Source organism: Gymnogyps californianus, chromosome Z (genome assembly GCF_018139145.2).
Source record: "Gymnogyps californianus isolate 813 chromosome Z, ASM1813914v2, whole genome shotgun sequence".
NCBI classification, from domain to species: Eukaryota; Metazoa; Chordata; class Aves; order Accipitriformes; family Cathartidae; genus Gymnogyps; species Gymnogyps californianus.
Window position 1 is genome coordinate 48,737,163 of NC_059500.1, and position 17,587 is coordinate 48,754,749.

Here is a 17,587-nt window from a genome sequence, read left to right on the forward strand (position 1 = left end):
AAACAACAATTATATGAGATGAAATTAACCAAACCTCACAGGCTTATGTTTTGAAAACTATTTAAAATATTTTTGTCCTGTTCTTTTTTACTGTGTAGCGTGAGCATAGATCTAACTAAAAAGACTTCGAAATTCAAAGATGCCTAATCTCTCTGATCAGATAAAAGGTATGTGAGAGCTGCTGAATGCACACATACTAAGATGTAAACAGAAAATTACTGTAAAGCAGATTCAAATTCTTCATCACACACATTACCAGAATAGTCAAAATAAAATCAACGAAAAGTTTGCCCTCACCAACACAAGCGCCACACTGACTAGAATAAGATTACGATATTAAAAAAAGGCATATTTTACCCTTAATGAAAGAAAACTGAGATATTCTCACTAATAAAGCCAATAACATAAAACTCATTTTTGCCTGACTACAATGTAATTTCAACAGCAAGAAAAGTTCAAATCCAGGAAAAAGTATGTGCTAACATATGCAACACTGATGTATAATCTTCCCGGGTAGTGAAAGTCTGAAGAAGATATATTAGTGCTGTCGACAGACTGTTAGCATGTCCCACAGGATGAGCTTTCAGCAAGGCACGAATCTGAACATGTTCAAGAAATCAGTACTTTACAGCAGAAACACAATTGTCATTTAAAACAACTCCTTTTTTTAGGAAGGATTGTTTTAAAAAATGGTAACAGGAAAACTAGTAGATGCCTACATTGCTTTGGTGTCCTCTTAATTAAGCCTCTGTTCCAAATCCATCCTGTTCTACTGATGTTGCAGTCAAGAGACAGCAGAATGAGTTAGGAGGTTCTCTTAATCACGTTTAACTTCAGAACTTCACAAATGACCAGGATTCTGGTTATAACAGGTCACAGAAGTAATGATAAGTAATCACTTTTTTCCCCTGCAGAAACCTCAGCTGTGTAACCACACAATAATCATTACCTTTCTAATGTTTATGCAAGATAGTAAAGTTGGTAATGGGAAATTTGGCTGTCATCAAAATGCAGCCAACAATGAGCATTGTGATACGTTCCCAAAAGGCATACTCTGGCCTGTCAACCAGAGTAAGACTGCATGTCAGCAAAATTTGGAATATTAGCTATAGCAGAATGGAAGAACGTTAGTCAAGAGAAAATATTAAGCATGTTAAGCACATACTGCTTAACATCTCAGTTCTCCTATAAACTTAGCAACTATGGACACTAGCCATACACTTTTCCTTCCCTGTGAGGCTGCTTCAGTAACACTAATCATTTGTCCCATCACAGCCTGGTTAAGATTAATTTACTGAAAAATGAAGGTTCATACACTGCATTTAGCTTACTATATTACATTCATTATCATAAGTTGTCTGCTTTTGCTTCCTACCACGTCTTCTCCACTAGCACTGATAAATATCTGACTGAGCTCATGACAGATCACATAAATGTTCAACTGATTTATTTCTGCAGAAGGTCAAACTGAACCTACATTCACTAACAAAACAGCAAATTCTCTGAATAATCATGACAAGTTGTGTTGGGTTTGTGCAGTGGGGGAGGGGCTACAGGGGTGGCTGCTGTGACAAGCTGCTAGAAGCTTCTCTGGCTCCAAACTCAGACCTGCTGCTGGCCCAGGCCGAGCCAATCAGCAACGGGGAGAAGCTGCTAGAAGCTTCCCTGGCTCCAACCCAGACCTGCCTCTGGCCAAGGCTGAGCCCATCTGCAACGGTGACAGTGCCTCAGTGATAGCATATTTCAGAAGGGGAAAAGACTGCCAAGGAGGAGGACGAAGAGGAGCTCCAGTGAGGCGAGGAGTGGGATGTGAGAGAAACAGCCATGCACACACCAAGGTCAGTGAAGATGGAGGAGAGGGAGGAGGTGCGCCGGAGCAGAGATTCCCCTGCAGCCCGTGGTGAGAGGGCAGGCTGTCCCCCTGCAGCCCAGGGAGGTTACCAGTGGAGCAGAGATTCCCCTGCAGCCCGTGGTGAGAGGGCAGGCTGTCCCCCTGCAGCCCAGGGAGGTTACCAGTGGAGCAGAGATTCCCCTGCAGCCCCTGGAGGACCCCACGCTGGAGCAGGTGGCTGGGCCCAGAGAAGGCCGTGACGCTGTGGGAAAGCCCACACTGGAGCAGTCCGCGGAGGACTGCAGTGCGTGGAAAAGGACGTGAGTTGGAGAAACTCATGGGGGGGCTGACCCCCGTGAGAGGGACCCCACGCTGGAGCAGGGGAAGACTGTGAGGAGCCCTCCCCCTGAGGAGGAGGGAGCAGCAGAGACAACGTGTGACGAACTGACTGCAACCCCCATTCCCGCCCCCCTGTGCCACCGGGGGTGAGGAGGTAGAGGTATCGGGAGCAAAGCTGAGCTCGGGAAGAAGGGAGGGGTGGGGGGAAGGTGTGTTTCTAAGATACGGTTCTATTTCTCATCCTCCTACTCTGATTTGGTTGTTAACAAATTAAATTGGTTTATTTTTCCCCAAAACCGCGTCTGTTTTGCCTGTGACCATAATTGGTGAGTGATCTCTCCCTGTCCTGGTCTTGACCCAGGAGCCTTCTTGTTGTATTTTCCCCTCCACATCCCGCCGGGGGGCGGAGGAGCGAGCGAGCGGCTGCATGGTGCTTTGTTGCCGGCTGGGCCTAAACCGCGACACAAGTACACTCCTTCAAATACACTGGGAACAGGGAGAGTGCCAGAGAGTCTAAAAGGCTGAGATAGGACCAAAATGGAAACATAGCAGAAAGCCAACAAAAGGCCATAGGTAAATAATTATTTGCATCCATGTTCACCATTAAGTAATTTAGGACTGCTTCACGTTTGGATCCTAATTTCCATGGAGCATACTGGGTAATGTACTTCAAGTTCAGACGCCACTAGGAGGAGACATAGAATAAATCAACAAAAGAAATAGTAACAATTCATCCACACTGGATGTAATTCATTTAAAACATCCGAACGAAATCAAGTATAAAGTTGAATCACCAATTGTAGATTGTCACTAGCTTCTAAAGTAGTCTTACTTTTAATCTCAGAAATTTCCTAAAGTTCTTTTAATAAGTAAACAAAATTGATCTGAGGGAAATTGTCTACTTGGAAGATTTCAGCAAAGCTCCACACTAGGAGCTCTTAAAGAAACCCAACTGCTGTATTTTAAGGGGAGAAAAAAATCTTACAGTTAAAGAATTGCTTTAATTATGAGAAATAAGTAATAGCAATAAATGCTTAGTTTACTCAGTGGGAAAGAGTCACCTGTGGTGTCCCAGATGTTCAAAAAATATAGAAAGGTAAGAGGCTAGCGTAGTAACAAAATTTTCTAATACTACTAAGCTATTCAGGATAATAAAGACAAAAGCCAATGCCAAATATTTACACCAGGTACTCACGGGATATGGCATGACTGTATAATAAACTGTCACACAATATCCAGGTTAGACAACATAGGTGTTGTACATGGAGGAAAGCATTCTAACATCACTTCACAGAGACAATAAAGGCCTCCTTAACCTCAGGAAATATAATCTAGAGATATAATAAAAGCTTTTATGATAAAAAAATTAAAATAGTCTGACAAAATAAACTGCAAAGAACTCTTCAGAGCAATACAAGATGATGAAAACAGAATGATGTATTCAGAAATACAGTCTGAGCATTCAAAAACCATGATCCAAAGCTGTGTTTAGAGTCGCAACAGCTTTAGACTAATTTTATATTTATAACTTTTCAAAAAATCCACCAAAATCTTCCAAAAGAAAAAACCCTAATTATTTCTAAGATTCAGAAAAAGGTCAAGAATATATCAAGAGGTAAATACTCCACAAGAAAGACTTAAAAGAATGTATTTTATCATTTGTGAAACAAAATTATCAAATCATTAGATTAAGGGGAACTTTAAAAATCATACAAAATACGAGTTAAGAGTGTTATGATGAACACTTAAGTAATACTCTGGATAAAGTTAGAATATTAACTCTCGCATGACCACCATGAACACATCCAGGAGATTCTGCATTCTGTGATTTTTCTGTTTCATAGCACATTACTACTTACACAAACTTTCAGAAATTAAACACTATGGTTTTTTTAAATATTCAAGCTCCTTTGGGCTCCTGAATATAATCCTTGATTATAGATCTACCTTATCTACCCACACTAAGTGAAGCTTTGCATTTAACAAGCATTATCACCTTAACTATTTTCTGTTCTCTGCTTAATCAAGGGAGAGCGTTAGTAAAACTGAAATGCGCAAGTACATCTCATTGACAAATCTATGGAAGAAACTAAGCAACAGAGTTTACAAAACCATTGTGGGTAGATCATTTCAAAGCCTTTCAAACTCACTTTAAGTCATAAATTGGCCTTTGGAAAATGTCAGGGGTGTATGTGTAAGATCTGGCACACTTGTAGTTGGAGGCCTGTTAGTGAGAGTGACCGATTTATTATAATAGTTCCAAATGGCACATTAAAGCTTAGAAATTTTTAGAGAAATATTTCTCCTCACCATAATACTTTCTTTAGATCTATGATCTAAAGTTTAGATGCATGGTCAGGAACAATGAAACAAATCAGGACCAATACATTTCATTTTCAGAGAGAAATTGCAGAAACTTCACAATTTTTTCTAGGAATTTGTTTCCAGGAACAAAATCATTTTGGTTTTATTTTTATTTTTGGTGTCTTTGTTAGAGAATATAAATAAGAGTCTTGTTCAATACTGACACCGTTACTCAGCTTTTCTCCCAGGATAGATTTAATCGTGAAGTACCTTCTATTAGCAACAGCAGAAATAGTTACACTACTGCAGCAGCATAGTTGCACAGTTTTTCTTAACCCCCCCACCCCCCACCCCCACCCCCCGCAATTTCCTTTAAAACTGGCTGGTACAGAAGGTTAATTTAAAATAAGAAACAACAAATTTTATTATTCTAGAAGTAGACTCACCTGTACTTCACATTTTGGAGAAGAATTCTGATGTACTGCATTTAAAGCATCACAAGCCTGCTGAAGTTGCTCTTGTAACTGACAAATCTTTTGATCTTTTCCAAGTAACTGATCCTGAAGAGAAGCACAGCTTCGCTGCAGTTGAATTTCATTTGTTTTAACAGTTTCAAAACACAAAGTCAATTCGTTATACAGCTATGAGAGCAGAGAAGAGAAATAACAGGATTAAAAATAACTTCAATGCAGATAGCCATATAAATACAGGAGGAGAGAAAATATGATTTAAGTAACTTATCCACAAAGAACACCCTCTCTTTTTTACATTTTCACAATTCTTTCACACTTCTTGTCCTGCCTCCTGTCATGCTCTTGAAAAGTGATTGTAAGTCACTGAAACTTCGTTTGAAAGAAGTTTTTCCAGAAAAACACAACTTACATTAGAATATTACCAGTTTCAGTTGCTTCTTTATGGCATTTATGAATAGAAATGGACATCTAAAAATCAGGATTTATTTTACTTCTTGAACAGTTTATATAAAATGCAGAAAATACAAAAGAAAAAAAAAAATCCCTTATTGAGAATAGGCAAAAAATTGAAACATCTGTCCTGGGAATGAAATTAAAGGAGCAAGAATACCAAATACCATCCTTGTCTTTTATAGAGTAGTTTGATCTTTTAAAACTAACGTTTTTAATATAGCTTGGTTAGCAATACAGTGAATCCGTTAATGCCTACTGCATTTTGTATGAAGTGTAAAATGGTTGTTTAAATAATTATTCTGTGGGAATTTTTTTGACATTAACTATAAAACCCAGAGATGATATTATAAGCTCTTATCCCTGGCTGTTGCTCAGCTGTTCTTGCTGAAACCAGAATATTGTATATATTCTGCAATCGCTTAGAAGAGATTCCATACACAAAGAATTTCTAGAACTACATCTAAGTAATAACTAGCAGTACACGCCATCTAACTGACAAAAAACTTATTTTGCAAGAACAAGAGAACTTAACAACCACCCCATCCCTCCATTTTTACCCTTCTTTTTCAATATAAACATCTGAAAACTGTTTAAAACAAAATTAGCTTTTAACGAAAAACATATAAAAACCAGTTTGAAAACTAAACCTGTAGTTGAACAAACAACAGTACAGATTCTGAAGGAAATACATGACTCTACAGCTGTACTACCTAAGCATACATTCCTCTCTCTCTTCATTTCAGTCCTTCATTCCTTTGATTGTCCTTTTTTCTCAAAATAAACAATATTCCCTCTGACTATTTATTCTACTATAAAATAATCTGTAGAAGGCATGTATGTACGTTCGCAGCTGACAGTTTTCTTTGGAAAATCTATCTCTGCCATTCCATCCAAAAGAAACTAATTAAATATGAAAATCAGAATTGCCAAATCTATCAATAATGTTTCTAAGTACAAGGAACTGACATAAGTCATTTTACTTGTAAAAACATTATTTTACTCTCCATTTTGCTCTTTGTCTTGTCAGCTTTACTTAACTGATACACTTCTTTCTACCTTGCGTCTGCTTACGTCATTTAGAAGTTAAAGCCTTTAAAAAACAATCACAACTTTTAGATTTGGAAACTGTCTACCTAACACTTTGTGAGAAATTTGGAAACAGTAATCTCTCTTCCTTTCCTTCTTCCTATCATTTTCTACTCCCATGGGCTCTCAAAATCCACTTAGGACAAAGTAAATTACTTCTTGCCTATTTCCAAAGCAGATCAGAGATTATGTCTCTCGGGCAAAATTAATTCAAAGTCCAGACAGACTGATATTTCGAATTACTCCGAGTCTTAAAAATTAAACTTTTGCATGGAAATTTCTGTGCCTACTGAATCTTTCTTATATATTTAAGAAAGCTTACATCATCTCTAGAAATGCAAGTTCAAGATTAGCCAATTTCTTATGGAAATCAGTAAGTATCTCACAGGAAAATAAACAGTTCATTTATCAAAACCAGGCATTTTCAGATAATGTCCTTCCAAACGAATGGAACATCAAGACACAGTTACTTCCAGCTATAACTATATAAGCTCATTAGCTAGATCATACTGGTATGACAGTTTGCTGGTTTTATGACTAGCAGCACTTAAGTGGTTTTAATTATAGTATCTGAAAGGTAACATCCTAGTAAGATGAATGGAGAACATCAAAAATATGATGCTTTTTTCTAGCTGGCAGCCACATCCCCTAATGTAGCTAATGGGTATGTTTGGTAGTCAGCATTTGTCAGGACAAGACAAATAGCATGTCTTTTTACTTGCATAAACTTTTCCAACCTTTCCTGCTTTGAAAACAGCAATAACAAAACACAGATATTTCAAGTACAAAACTAGCTAAAAGCTACGTGCAAAAAACCACATTCACACCATTCATCTTTTTACACTGAGGTTTATATATTCTTTTAAACACCACCAATGCACTAGTTTATAGGACTCAGAGTCTTTTTTTTTTTTTTTTTTTAAGGTATTTAACATCAGGAAATTTCAAAATGAAAATTATCTGTATGAAAAGAAATAGTTTTATCTATTGTCCACAGATAACTAGAACCGCTTCCAAATTTCCATTTGGCTCCCTATCTTTTCTTTTACGGCCACGCACTGTTTTGTGGATTACATATATGCTTAATGTTTACATTGGATTATTTTGGGGTTTTCTGCTCATTTCTGACCCTGTTTTAGAAGAGGCACCACATTTAATCACACTGCAGTAAGCACATTCCAGAACATACAGAATTGCACATATAGTGAAACAGGTCTACCATTAATAAAGATACAGAAAGTCAGGTGTAGAGAGACAAGACGTAGAATGGAGATCAGAGGACTAGAGATGGAACATTGAGTAGAAAACCCAAAAGAAAGACAAAAATATTGTAAATTATTTATCTCAGAACTAGCAAGCTTCACAGAAAAGAGGAGTGAAATCTTGACTGTACATAAGTGAGTGGTTATACCTTACATGAATCTCAATAAGACATGAGATTTACCCACGAAATTGTTTAATCCCCAAGAAGAGATATAAAAAATATTTATGTTTACAAGATAGAAAGAAAAAGGAAAATATTTAAAATCATTCTTTATACGTTTTATGAAATTTGGTAGTTGGAAAAAAAAAGGCAACAGCCAGCAACACAAGACTGTGCTCTGCAAAAACTGTTGCACTGACTGTATTTTGAGAATCTCTTTCTAATGCCTTAGAGCTGTCCATTCTCTGACAGGCAACATAGACTGTTACAGGTGAAGGTACTTAAAAACAAATAAAAAAAAGATTAAAAGTATCTGAAATCAGTACACTGTAATAAATTTAGTCTATACGACACAAGAGCATTATTTATCAGTCAGGAAGGAAGAGTAACTTAGCTGAATTACAAAAAATGAAGTATTCCATACTTCTCGGCTACCCTAACCATTTCCTACATTGATTTAACTGATTTTACCAGAAAACACTTTTTGCTAGATCTTTGAAGAGTTACTTAAAACAGAAAACTTCATTAGAACAATAGGTGTGCTTAATGTCATCAAGTAACCCAAAAATGCCAGACCAAAGCTAGGACTTCCAGGAGAACCGAAAGATGTGACTCTATTTAACAGCCTGATAATGATGGGGTGAGGTAAAGTACTGACATACATTAAATATGTGTGATGACAAAATTAAGTTACGTCAGACCAAGGAAAGCTGAGGAATTCCAACACAACCTAGTAAAACTAAATAATTAACCCATGCTATCTATTGTATTGTGTGTTAGCCAGAATCATAAGTGCAACTGGAAAAAAACTGCAGAGTGAAACAGTTGACACAAATGATCAACACTAACATTACACAAGTGTGCAGGATTTATTTTAAACTAGGTTTAGACTGCTCCTGTGTACCGAATGCCAATTAACAGCTGGGACACATTTTCCAGTTCCAAAATAATTTCCAGTTCCATAATCCAAAAAGCATTTAGTTAATGCTCTCACAGACTTTTCTATGATATCAACTAAAGCACAGAAAGTGGGGACATCCAGGAGATTTCCTTCAAAAGTATACTCCTGTGAGGAACTAACACTAAGGCAGATCCATTCATTAAAATGCAACAGTAGCCAATGATATACATTGGGTGTAAAACAAATATTCTCCTATGTTAAACGTTTTATCTAAATGCATGCACCCTAAAAAAGTGTATTACAGAGACCCAAGTAAATGAACTCAAACATACAGTAACACTGAACATACGGTAATGACACAAATGAAAAAAAGTTAGTCTAAATTAAGACACAATAAAACTATAAAGGAAACTATTACAGCACCATTGCAGAAATCCATGTTACAAGACCATGCTGTTTATGAGAATTTGAAAAGAACAAGGGCAGAAACCAGCTGGAGGAGCTCTAGGGTGAAACTGAAGAGGCACTCCAGACAGACTATATACAGCACTTTCATGGTGTTTAGTTTTAAAATGGAAAAGCAGAGATAGAGTGATTTTTTAAGATGAAAGACCATGAAGCTTACCTATGATACAAGAGAAAAATGTCAAAGAAAAGTGAGATGTTAAGAAGAAAAACAAAAGAAAGTACAGAATGGATGTAAGTAACATCAGACAACATGCAAGCAAGAGTCACTAGTATAAACTAAAAGATGTGCTTTCCTCAACTTTATGGTACTATATAATTGCAAATACCATGGTTGTTTTGGAAGCCATGTGAAATGGATAACTTTAGCAATATACCTTTCTCAAAAATAACAGAAGAGAACATAAAAGAAAAGGACATGTCAGTCTTTTTGATTAGTGTTGTTACTGCAAAAATTCAAACTGATGAGTCTGTCTACTTCAATGAAGCCAGTATTTCCTGTTTCCTGACTGATTCTCCCCCCCCACTAATGTAGCCTTCCAGTATTCATCCATCTAATCAGTTTTGTGCAACTCCTTGTGTTGATATGGCTATCCAATGGTAGGGTTTGTGGATTGCTTTTTTGAATAAATAAAAATTTTGACACATTTCTCTCAGAATGACTGTTTATCAGCAACAACAACTCTGTGAAATGCTACCAAACCCTACTTAGATTTCTTCTCTCTATATAGTGTATTGTCAGAGAACATTCAGTAGGCTTGTGAAGAACACCAGTCCTAGTTAATGCAGAAAAATGTTAATAATTCATACTGTAAATGGTAGTGTTTAAAATCCTCCATTGTGGGACCAATCTGATTGTCTACAAAATTCAGATATATTAGATCTTATAATTCTAACTCAGATCAAAAGTGGCATTACTCACAAACATATTTGAGTAAGCTTAATCTTAAGATTTTTCTTCCTTCCTTGATGTACAACTCCTCTTGCACTGTCTCACCAATTTACATAATTTCTTTCATCTACAGCTCTCATATTGTAAAAAAATACATTATCGTTGCCAGAAACATTAAGACAATGGTTTGCAAACATTAGTGACAGATTTAGAATTACAGATTATTTACTTTTTTTTTTCCCAAATCCTTAAGCATTCTGCACATACCAATCTACACCATTATGCGCAGGAACTATAGCACACTGAGAATATCAGTACAGGGTTTTTCAACCATGAAAACTATCACCTGTGAGTGCAGAGTTTAACATCACCCTGAGAGAACCAGAGTCTACCCAGGATTTCTTCAACTTTAACCTATGGGCACATGTGATGCCAAAATCTACTTGCTAGCATGTGACCAACCGTACTGGTGTTTGGTATACAAGAAATAAACAGACTAACCTAATTAACACACTTACCAACAATAGAAAACAGTATCGAAGCTTGAACTAAAGTGTGAGATAATCTCTGTTAAAGATCTGAGTTTCTCACAGCTTTCACAGATGAAGTGGACCACGAAAACGATGATTCACTTATTACTGATGTGGACTTCAGCATATTTGACTGGACAGTTAGTTTCTCTCAGCTCTTATCATGTGTGAAAGAACTTAGGTTTTGCATTCCAATTTGAGAGAGAACCTGCATTGTTACTACCATTTACTTATCTGTATGCTTTTAGTTTTTATTTTGTGAATTTGTGAATTTAACGCTGCTTACATAAAAATAAACATATATGATTTTTAACTATGCTTAAAGGTTGTTGCAGTCTCAAAAAAGACTGGAAGTGGTAAAATTTAACCTTAGGATGGCAAAGCAAGTAACTTGAAATTCTCATTACAGTTTCTCAGGCTTGAAGGAGAGCAAACTATGTCCACACACTGACACCATGAGAAGGACTAGCAAAGGCAACTGCAGGCACAAAATTAATCACAACATCCGAAAATGTATCTGACACTATCCTATTTTTATCTACTTTATGGTGCACTTGATGCAGACTTCTGCAATGCCTCATAATTGAAAACTCTTACTGTGTTTTCTAATTATGCCAAAAATCTAACTATTGAGCAATGCTTTTCTTCATCACGGACATGTACTGTACCACTATCCACAGTATTCTCTGTTTGAGAGCTGAGTTCCAGGACATGAATTACAATTTCCTATTGTATGACAAATAACGGTATTTCCACTTCACTAAAAGGGCCTTTCACTACAAGATTTTTAATCAGTATGATTAACAAGGAACCTAAAGGCCACATCAGATCAAGGGAAAGTACTGCATTATAAAAACAAAGGCCCTAAACTGTAAATTTCAGAAAACCGTGATAAGCTGGCTAAGGAGTTCAGAATCTCTTCTTGTCTTATTATCCCCAGTATTGATTGAAGTCTCTCCACCTTGAAATTGTTGGTGAGGACAAATCTATTGAGTCTCATTAAATCCAGCACAGGAATGAAGTCCCCGGAGCATTTGGGACCACTAAAACAGATGCTATACATTTTAGAAAAATATCCCCTATCCTTGAGAATGAGAACTACAGCTGCAATATGAAATAGATATCAATTTGTTTCCATAAATGCTCTAACGTAAAGGAGTTATTGTAGAACACAGCACCCTTAAAATTTGTACTTAAATAAAAAAAAAGGTAGTAGTATGTCAAGTCAACGCAACTTGATAAAACAGATTACAGATCTTCACATGTGTATGCTACCCACTACCACTAGACTTGGAAAAAATTTGTGGTCCTCAATGGATTTACACATAATCCAGTGCAAGTTCATGACCTTGATCTGGTTTATCAGAAATGTTTTTTCTTTTATTCAGTCTACTGTTTCGTACTACACATTAACATCAGCACAAAGAGCGGTTCTTCCTAAATGGTAGACTGTTAAGATGAACTTGGAATATGTGAGCCAACCACATTGCCTGAGCTATGGCATATACTGCCTATCTGACCACTAACAGAGAGGTCATTGATCTTGCTGTAAGGGACAATATATCATAGGATGTACACACTGATAGGCTCAATGCCAGTCGGAGCAGTAGGAAAATATTCCTTTGTGAATATGTTTATGGAATAGCTGACACATCGTTATCTAGCTGTTGCAGCCTGCATATTATTAATGCAAGACAAACAGAACACACATATGTCTGTAATAGTTTGCCTTTCTCATTCAAGGGAAAATATAGGCATTTGTATTATTTTTATAGATGCTGAGTTTTCCAAAGGCCTGCTGTGACTTCAGTAGGACTGCGTATCTTGTGATTTGGAAAATGCATGTTACTTTGAAGCAATCACAGTTGGGTATTTTATACAGTTCTTCTGATCAGAAGTATAGAACAGGATTGTCATGATAAAGGAATTCCTTTTCCCCTCCGAAGTTCTCTCAACTCAATTTGCCACAAACATTACTAGATCTATTCTACTCTGACTTAGGGAACTTAACTTTTTCTTTTTTTTACCCTTTTTTTACTGTTTTTTTAAAATAATACTTTTTTTTTGGTTTTACATATTTTTATAAAAAACAAAAAGAACAGATTTTTTCCAGGTGTACTAGATATTTTGATATTTTACAAAAAGACAGCTTATCAGTTCCACAATAGTAATTTGTCAGAATGTTTTAGTTGGCTTTTGCTGGTTCAAGAGGCTAACCTTACTCCTCCATGTTGGAAAAATCCTGAACTCAACACCTCCAAACCAGCAAATTTTAGGGTCATCTGTGAGTTGGAAGTATTTAGCAGCTATCAAAAAACAGGGTCTTATCTTCAAAACCACACTATTCTTGTTCTTGTTGTATGATCAGCTAAGCAGAAGTCGTAAGTCCTGCTAAGTTGCACAAAGAACTGTGAACCAGCTTTCTGAAGCAATCCTCAATTTTCAGCCAAGCCCAGTTTAGAAGCAGCTTAACTCTATAGCTATATAAGTATACCCATCAATTTTCCATAATCCAAGTAACTTATAATAGCAAAATTATTTTTCATAGGACAGGTCAAACTCTTTCCCAAACTGAAGTAAGTAATACTGGCAAAATCACTATTATGCAAGGTAAAGTGACCTTTATAAAGAGTTTTGTCATGCTTTAAAACAGTCTCATGAAAACCCAGTTTTATTTTCTTTCATATGCTGTAGAACTAGTCTGGAAGAATATGGTCTTATAAACACTGATGAAGAGAGTTCATATTATCTTCATTTGTGCCCCCCCCCCCCCCCTTTTTTTTTTTAGTGACTCAAATCCGTTTAAAACCTGTAGAAGCATTGACTGGAAAATGAAAAGTGAAAGAAATAGCAACTCCTGATACCTACATTGTGGTGTAGATTCTGTAATTTACTTTGTCTTGTCCCAGACAGGTAGAACTCCCCCTGCCTTGTACAGGTTCTGAACAACTTTGATGGAAATCTACCTGTAGCTTGGTTGGGCTACTACTGTAGTGAATAAAAGACTTAATGTCTATCGTCGCTGCAGGCAATGATAAACTTGTGCAGAGTTAAGTACACAAGAATGTGCTGGGCGCTATGTGCTATTAAATGTTAACCAAACACATCTTTAGAAACCCAGTACTGATTCTGGCTTGACTTGGGCCTAGCTTCACAATTTTATCACAAACTGCATACTCTAAGTAAGATGATAAAGGGAAACACCTGTTTTTTGAAAAAGCACTGACAGTACACAATTTGAGAAAACAGTTCCTAGATTGGTAGAAGGTACGTGAAAGTTGTATATACAACTTCTTCCTTGTCTTCTTCCTTCTCAACGTTTCTAAAAAGGAAGGAAACATATCTCCTGTATTTCTTATAGACTGAAAAACACATCCATATAATTTGTTACACTCAAAAGGAGAGATTCTGAGTAGTGCACATATAACAGCTCTTCAGGGTTAGCGTTTTTCCTGGCATTCATCAAAAATATGAATCTGTTCTGTAAATATAGTTAAAAAATTTTGAATTAGTTATCCATTTAAAAAGCTATTATGGCAACAATTTTTTCAGTTAATTTTGATAGAGCAGGTTTTTGCATCATAAACCAGTAAAATTGTTTGAGATTCACACATTATTTACAAGTGAAAGGAATTTCTTTCCTAAATTATCAAAAACAAATTGGAGAATTTAGTAATTGAAAGCTCTAGGAGAGGAAGAAGAAAAACATAGAAAACGCAAAACTACATAAAGAAATTTATATGCTTGGCAATTCACTCCTGTTTTTCTTCAGATGCAATTAAATCTTCATTTTTAAGGCTCATCAATTCAATGTAAGCAAGGGGCCATATATGCTAGGATGTAATTAGGCCAATAAACTCTGTTACTCTGCCAACCATATTTTGGTAACAATAAAGATCCGGAGATCTAAAGGATGCAACACTACACAGTGCTACACTCTGTCCATTGCTATTGTACAGATGGATATTAAAATGAACCCTGTGATCATAAAGCAGAATGACATACTTTTTGATATGATGTTGTTTCAGCTGTGTGAGCATCTTCTTGGTCTTTCAGTACTTTTTGTGTATCAGTATTGAGAGCCTGAAGCTGCTTTATCAGCTCAGCCTGCTGTGCTGTATGTTCAATGTTTTGTCGGTAAAGATTCTGCAGCTCCTGTAACTCCTTCCTGTGCAAAACAAGCAATAAAGAGAAATTAAGAAAAAGAACAACAATGACCTCCGTTAAACAATTGTGTTCAAATAATTTTATTGTAGATAATGAGCTTCCTATTTTCATTTATTTTTCTGTCAATTGCCTTATAAACACTAGAAGTTACATATAAAATATTTATCACATACTTTTGTGAAATATCTACAAAACAGTTAAGTTTCAAAATGGAATGCCTTTCAATTTCCCTCTAATGCTCTAACTGCTCTAAAATAAATGGATTTTCACTACTGCATCAACACTTTCTAATCAATATTCAGTTAACTCTTTAGCAGTAAGTGTCAAAATGTAAAATATTTAGAACACATGGACTGTAAAATAAGTTGGTTTTTTTAACTAGAACTATGAGAAAAAAGATAAAAGTCTTTCTTAACTTGCAGAGTATGTGTAAAGCAAGTCTCTTTTCTGAAATGCATCTACTCCCTAGACACACGAAGTGTGTCTGCTGATAAATTACTTTTTGTCTGCAGGTACAGCATAAGAAAAGTAAACTTTGGTGTGTATTATATAACATAACAATAAAAGCTCTATAAACACAATAATAGGGATCATATCGTAATGCAACCATAGGACAGATCTACTATAATCAGTCTGCTTGAGAATTTTACTGTACTGCTGATAGATCTTATAAATTAAGGCAGAAACAAAGATCAGTAACTCTTACTTATTACAAACAATGATTAAAAACTTGGAATATTTTCTGTAACTCAAGTTAAAAGTTTAGATGACTCCATTAATCCCTTTTCATATATTTGCTACTTAATTCCCTGTTTAATTGACAAGCACATTTCGCACCAGTATAACATACAGATACTGAAATATAAGTTTATCAGTCCAACTACTTTTCTTCCTCACTTCCTCAAAGAATTTTCTTGGTGGCCTCAAACACGTATGTGACTTCTCTGTGCCTAGAATTATCATTAACAACATGAGTTATCATTACATTTTTATAATACTGCTGGAGATGTCCAAGCAAAGATTAGCGTACAAAAAGGTAAGCAGCAATACCAACATCGTTGTGTTTTCCTGAGAAATAGCAGAATAACAAATAAACCATTTTAAGGGAACTTTCCAAAAAACACTTAAGACCTGTGCCACTACTTACTATGTTGATTATTCACTACAGGTACAACATCTGAATAATTATATAAAAATTGAAATTCCATGTACCACAATAACACCGTCAGACAACTTAATGTTGTTAAAAAAGCACTATTTTAAAAAGCCTGTTAACAGGCCAATACAGGAGACCACTTACGGACATGCTTACTTAACAGTATTTAAGTCCTACTGTTCTCAATGAGATGTAAAGTAGCTCCTCAAAATTAACAACAGTACAGGCGCATTAAGGACTTTTTATGTAACAAAACCAAAGTACAACTGCAGTGTGTACTTCATATGTACTAATGTAACTCTGTTCACAAGCACAGCAGCAGAACTAAGGACATATTGATACATTAGCACTTTCCGACACCCCGTACAACAAGCTTCCAAACAAGCACTTGTTTCATTTCCCTGACTGTGAGTATATAGTAGAAAATGACACCTTTGCACTCCAGTTAAAACATAGATTATATTAATTTTGCACAGGTTCTCCAATCAGATCTTCCTTTTGTTGTGGAAGAGAAAAAAACATGGGATAACATTGAATCCTCAGTTACTACTGGAAATGTTGGTAGTATGTTTGCATACAAATTAAAGAGCAGCAATATAGCAGAGTGGTCTTGGCAAACATCAATGCAGTGATGATGTTATGAGTCATACCCTAAAGAGGAGGGGCTGGGGGGGGCGGTGCTTAACCTTGCAGCCACCCAAGAACTGCAGCACAGTCAGAACATGTTAACATGTTTGCTCATGTCAGACTCAAGGATTTTTAAATATAAGGAAACTCTGTCACAGTTCCATTACACCACATTTTAAAAAACCAAACTTTATTTCTTCATACACATATCCTAACTTGCTTTATTTTCCTTTTTTGAGTAAAAAGTTATACAAACCAAAATAGTTGCAATCTGAAAAATTCTTGGGACACAGAAACACACAACCACTGTATTTAACTTGCAGTTGTATGTTACAGCTGCTTTTATCCTCTTTAGTGAATGAGGTACTATTTTTACATTGTAAATCCACAACGGGAACCTTCTTTTATTTCATTTTTATACAGGAAGGAGGAAATGATGTTCAATCTTACCAGGAATTACTCAGCACCAATGGTGCAATACATATAAATTCACAGAATGAAGCACCTTTGATAGCAGACAGGCGAACTTGGTGAGGGGAGCTTTAAACGAGGAATGGTGGGGGACAGAGATGTTGACCAAGTAATAAGTGAGGGAGCTGCGGCCCGGGCTGTCAAACAAAGGGCACAAGTTGGTGAGGACAGGAAAGACCTTGTGATGAACAATACAAGGCTCAGGGAGGGCCACCTCAAGTGTACGCACATAAATAAGGAAATGCTGACAGGACATCAGTATGGGGGAGGCTCTTAAGAGTCTTCCTGGGAAATAAGGACAACTGGGTGCCCATCTGAAGCTGCTGTTCAAATGCACACAGCATGTCCCCATGGAGAACGACAGGAGGAATTAAGAGATCTGTCTGCAGTTGCAGGGCTCATTGGGATCATGGAGACAAGGTAGGATAACTCACATGACTGGAGTACTGCCATGCATGGATACAGGCTC

The 17,587-nt window shown here is 36.5% G+C and overlaps 1 protein-coding gene across 1 annotated transcript in view; it reads right to left on the reverse strand.

Annotated features, from left to right (window-relative positions):
* The window catches only part of CNTLN (centlein), a 207,462-nt gene that overhangs the window by 123,876 nt on the left and 65,999 nt on the right, over positions 1–17,587 (reverse strand). Inside the window, exons 7-8 of the mRNA XM_050912620.1 lie at positions 14,703–14,865; positions 4,921–5,115 (exon numbers count right to left, since the gene is read on the reverse strand). Coding sequence (XP_050768577.1) covers positions 4,921–5,115; positions 14,703–14,865 — 358 coding nt within the window. The remainder of the gene's footprint in view (positions 1–4,920; positions 5,116–14,702; positions 14,866–17,587) is intronic.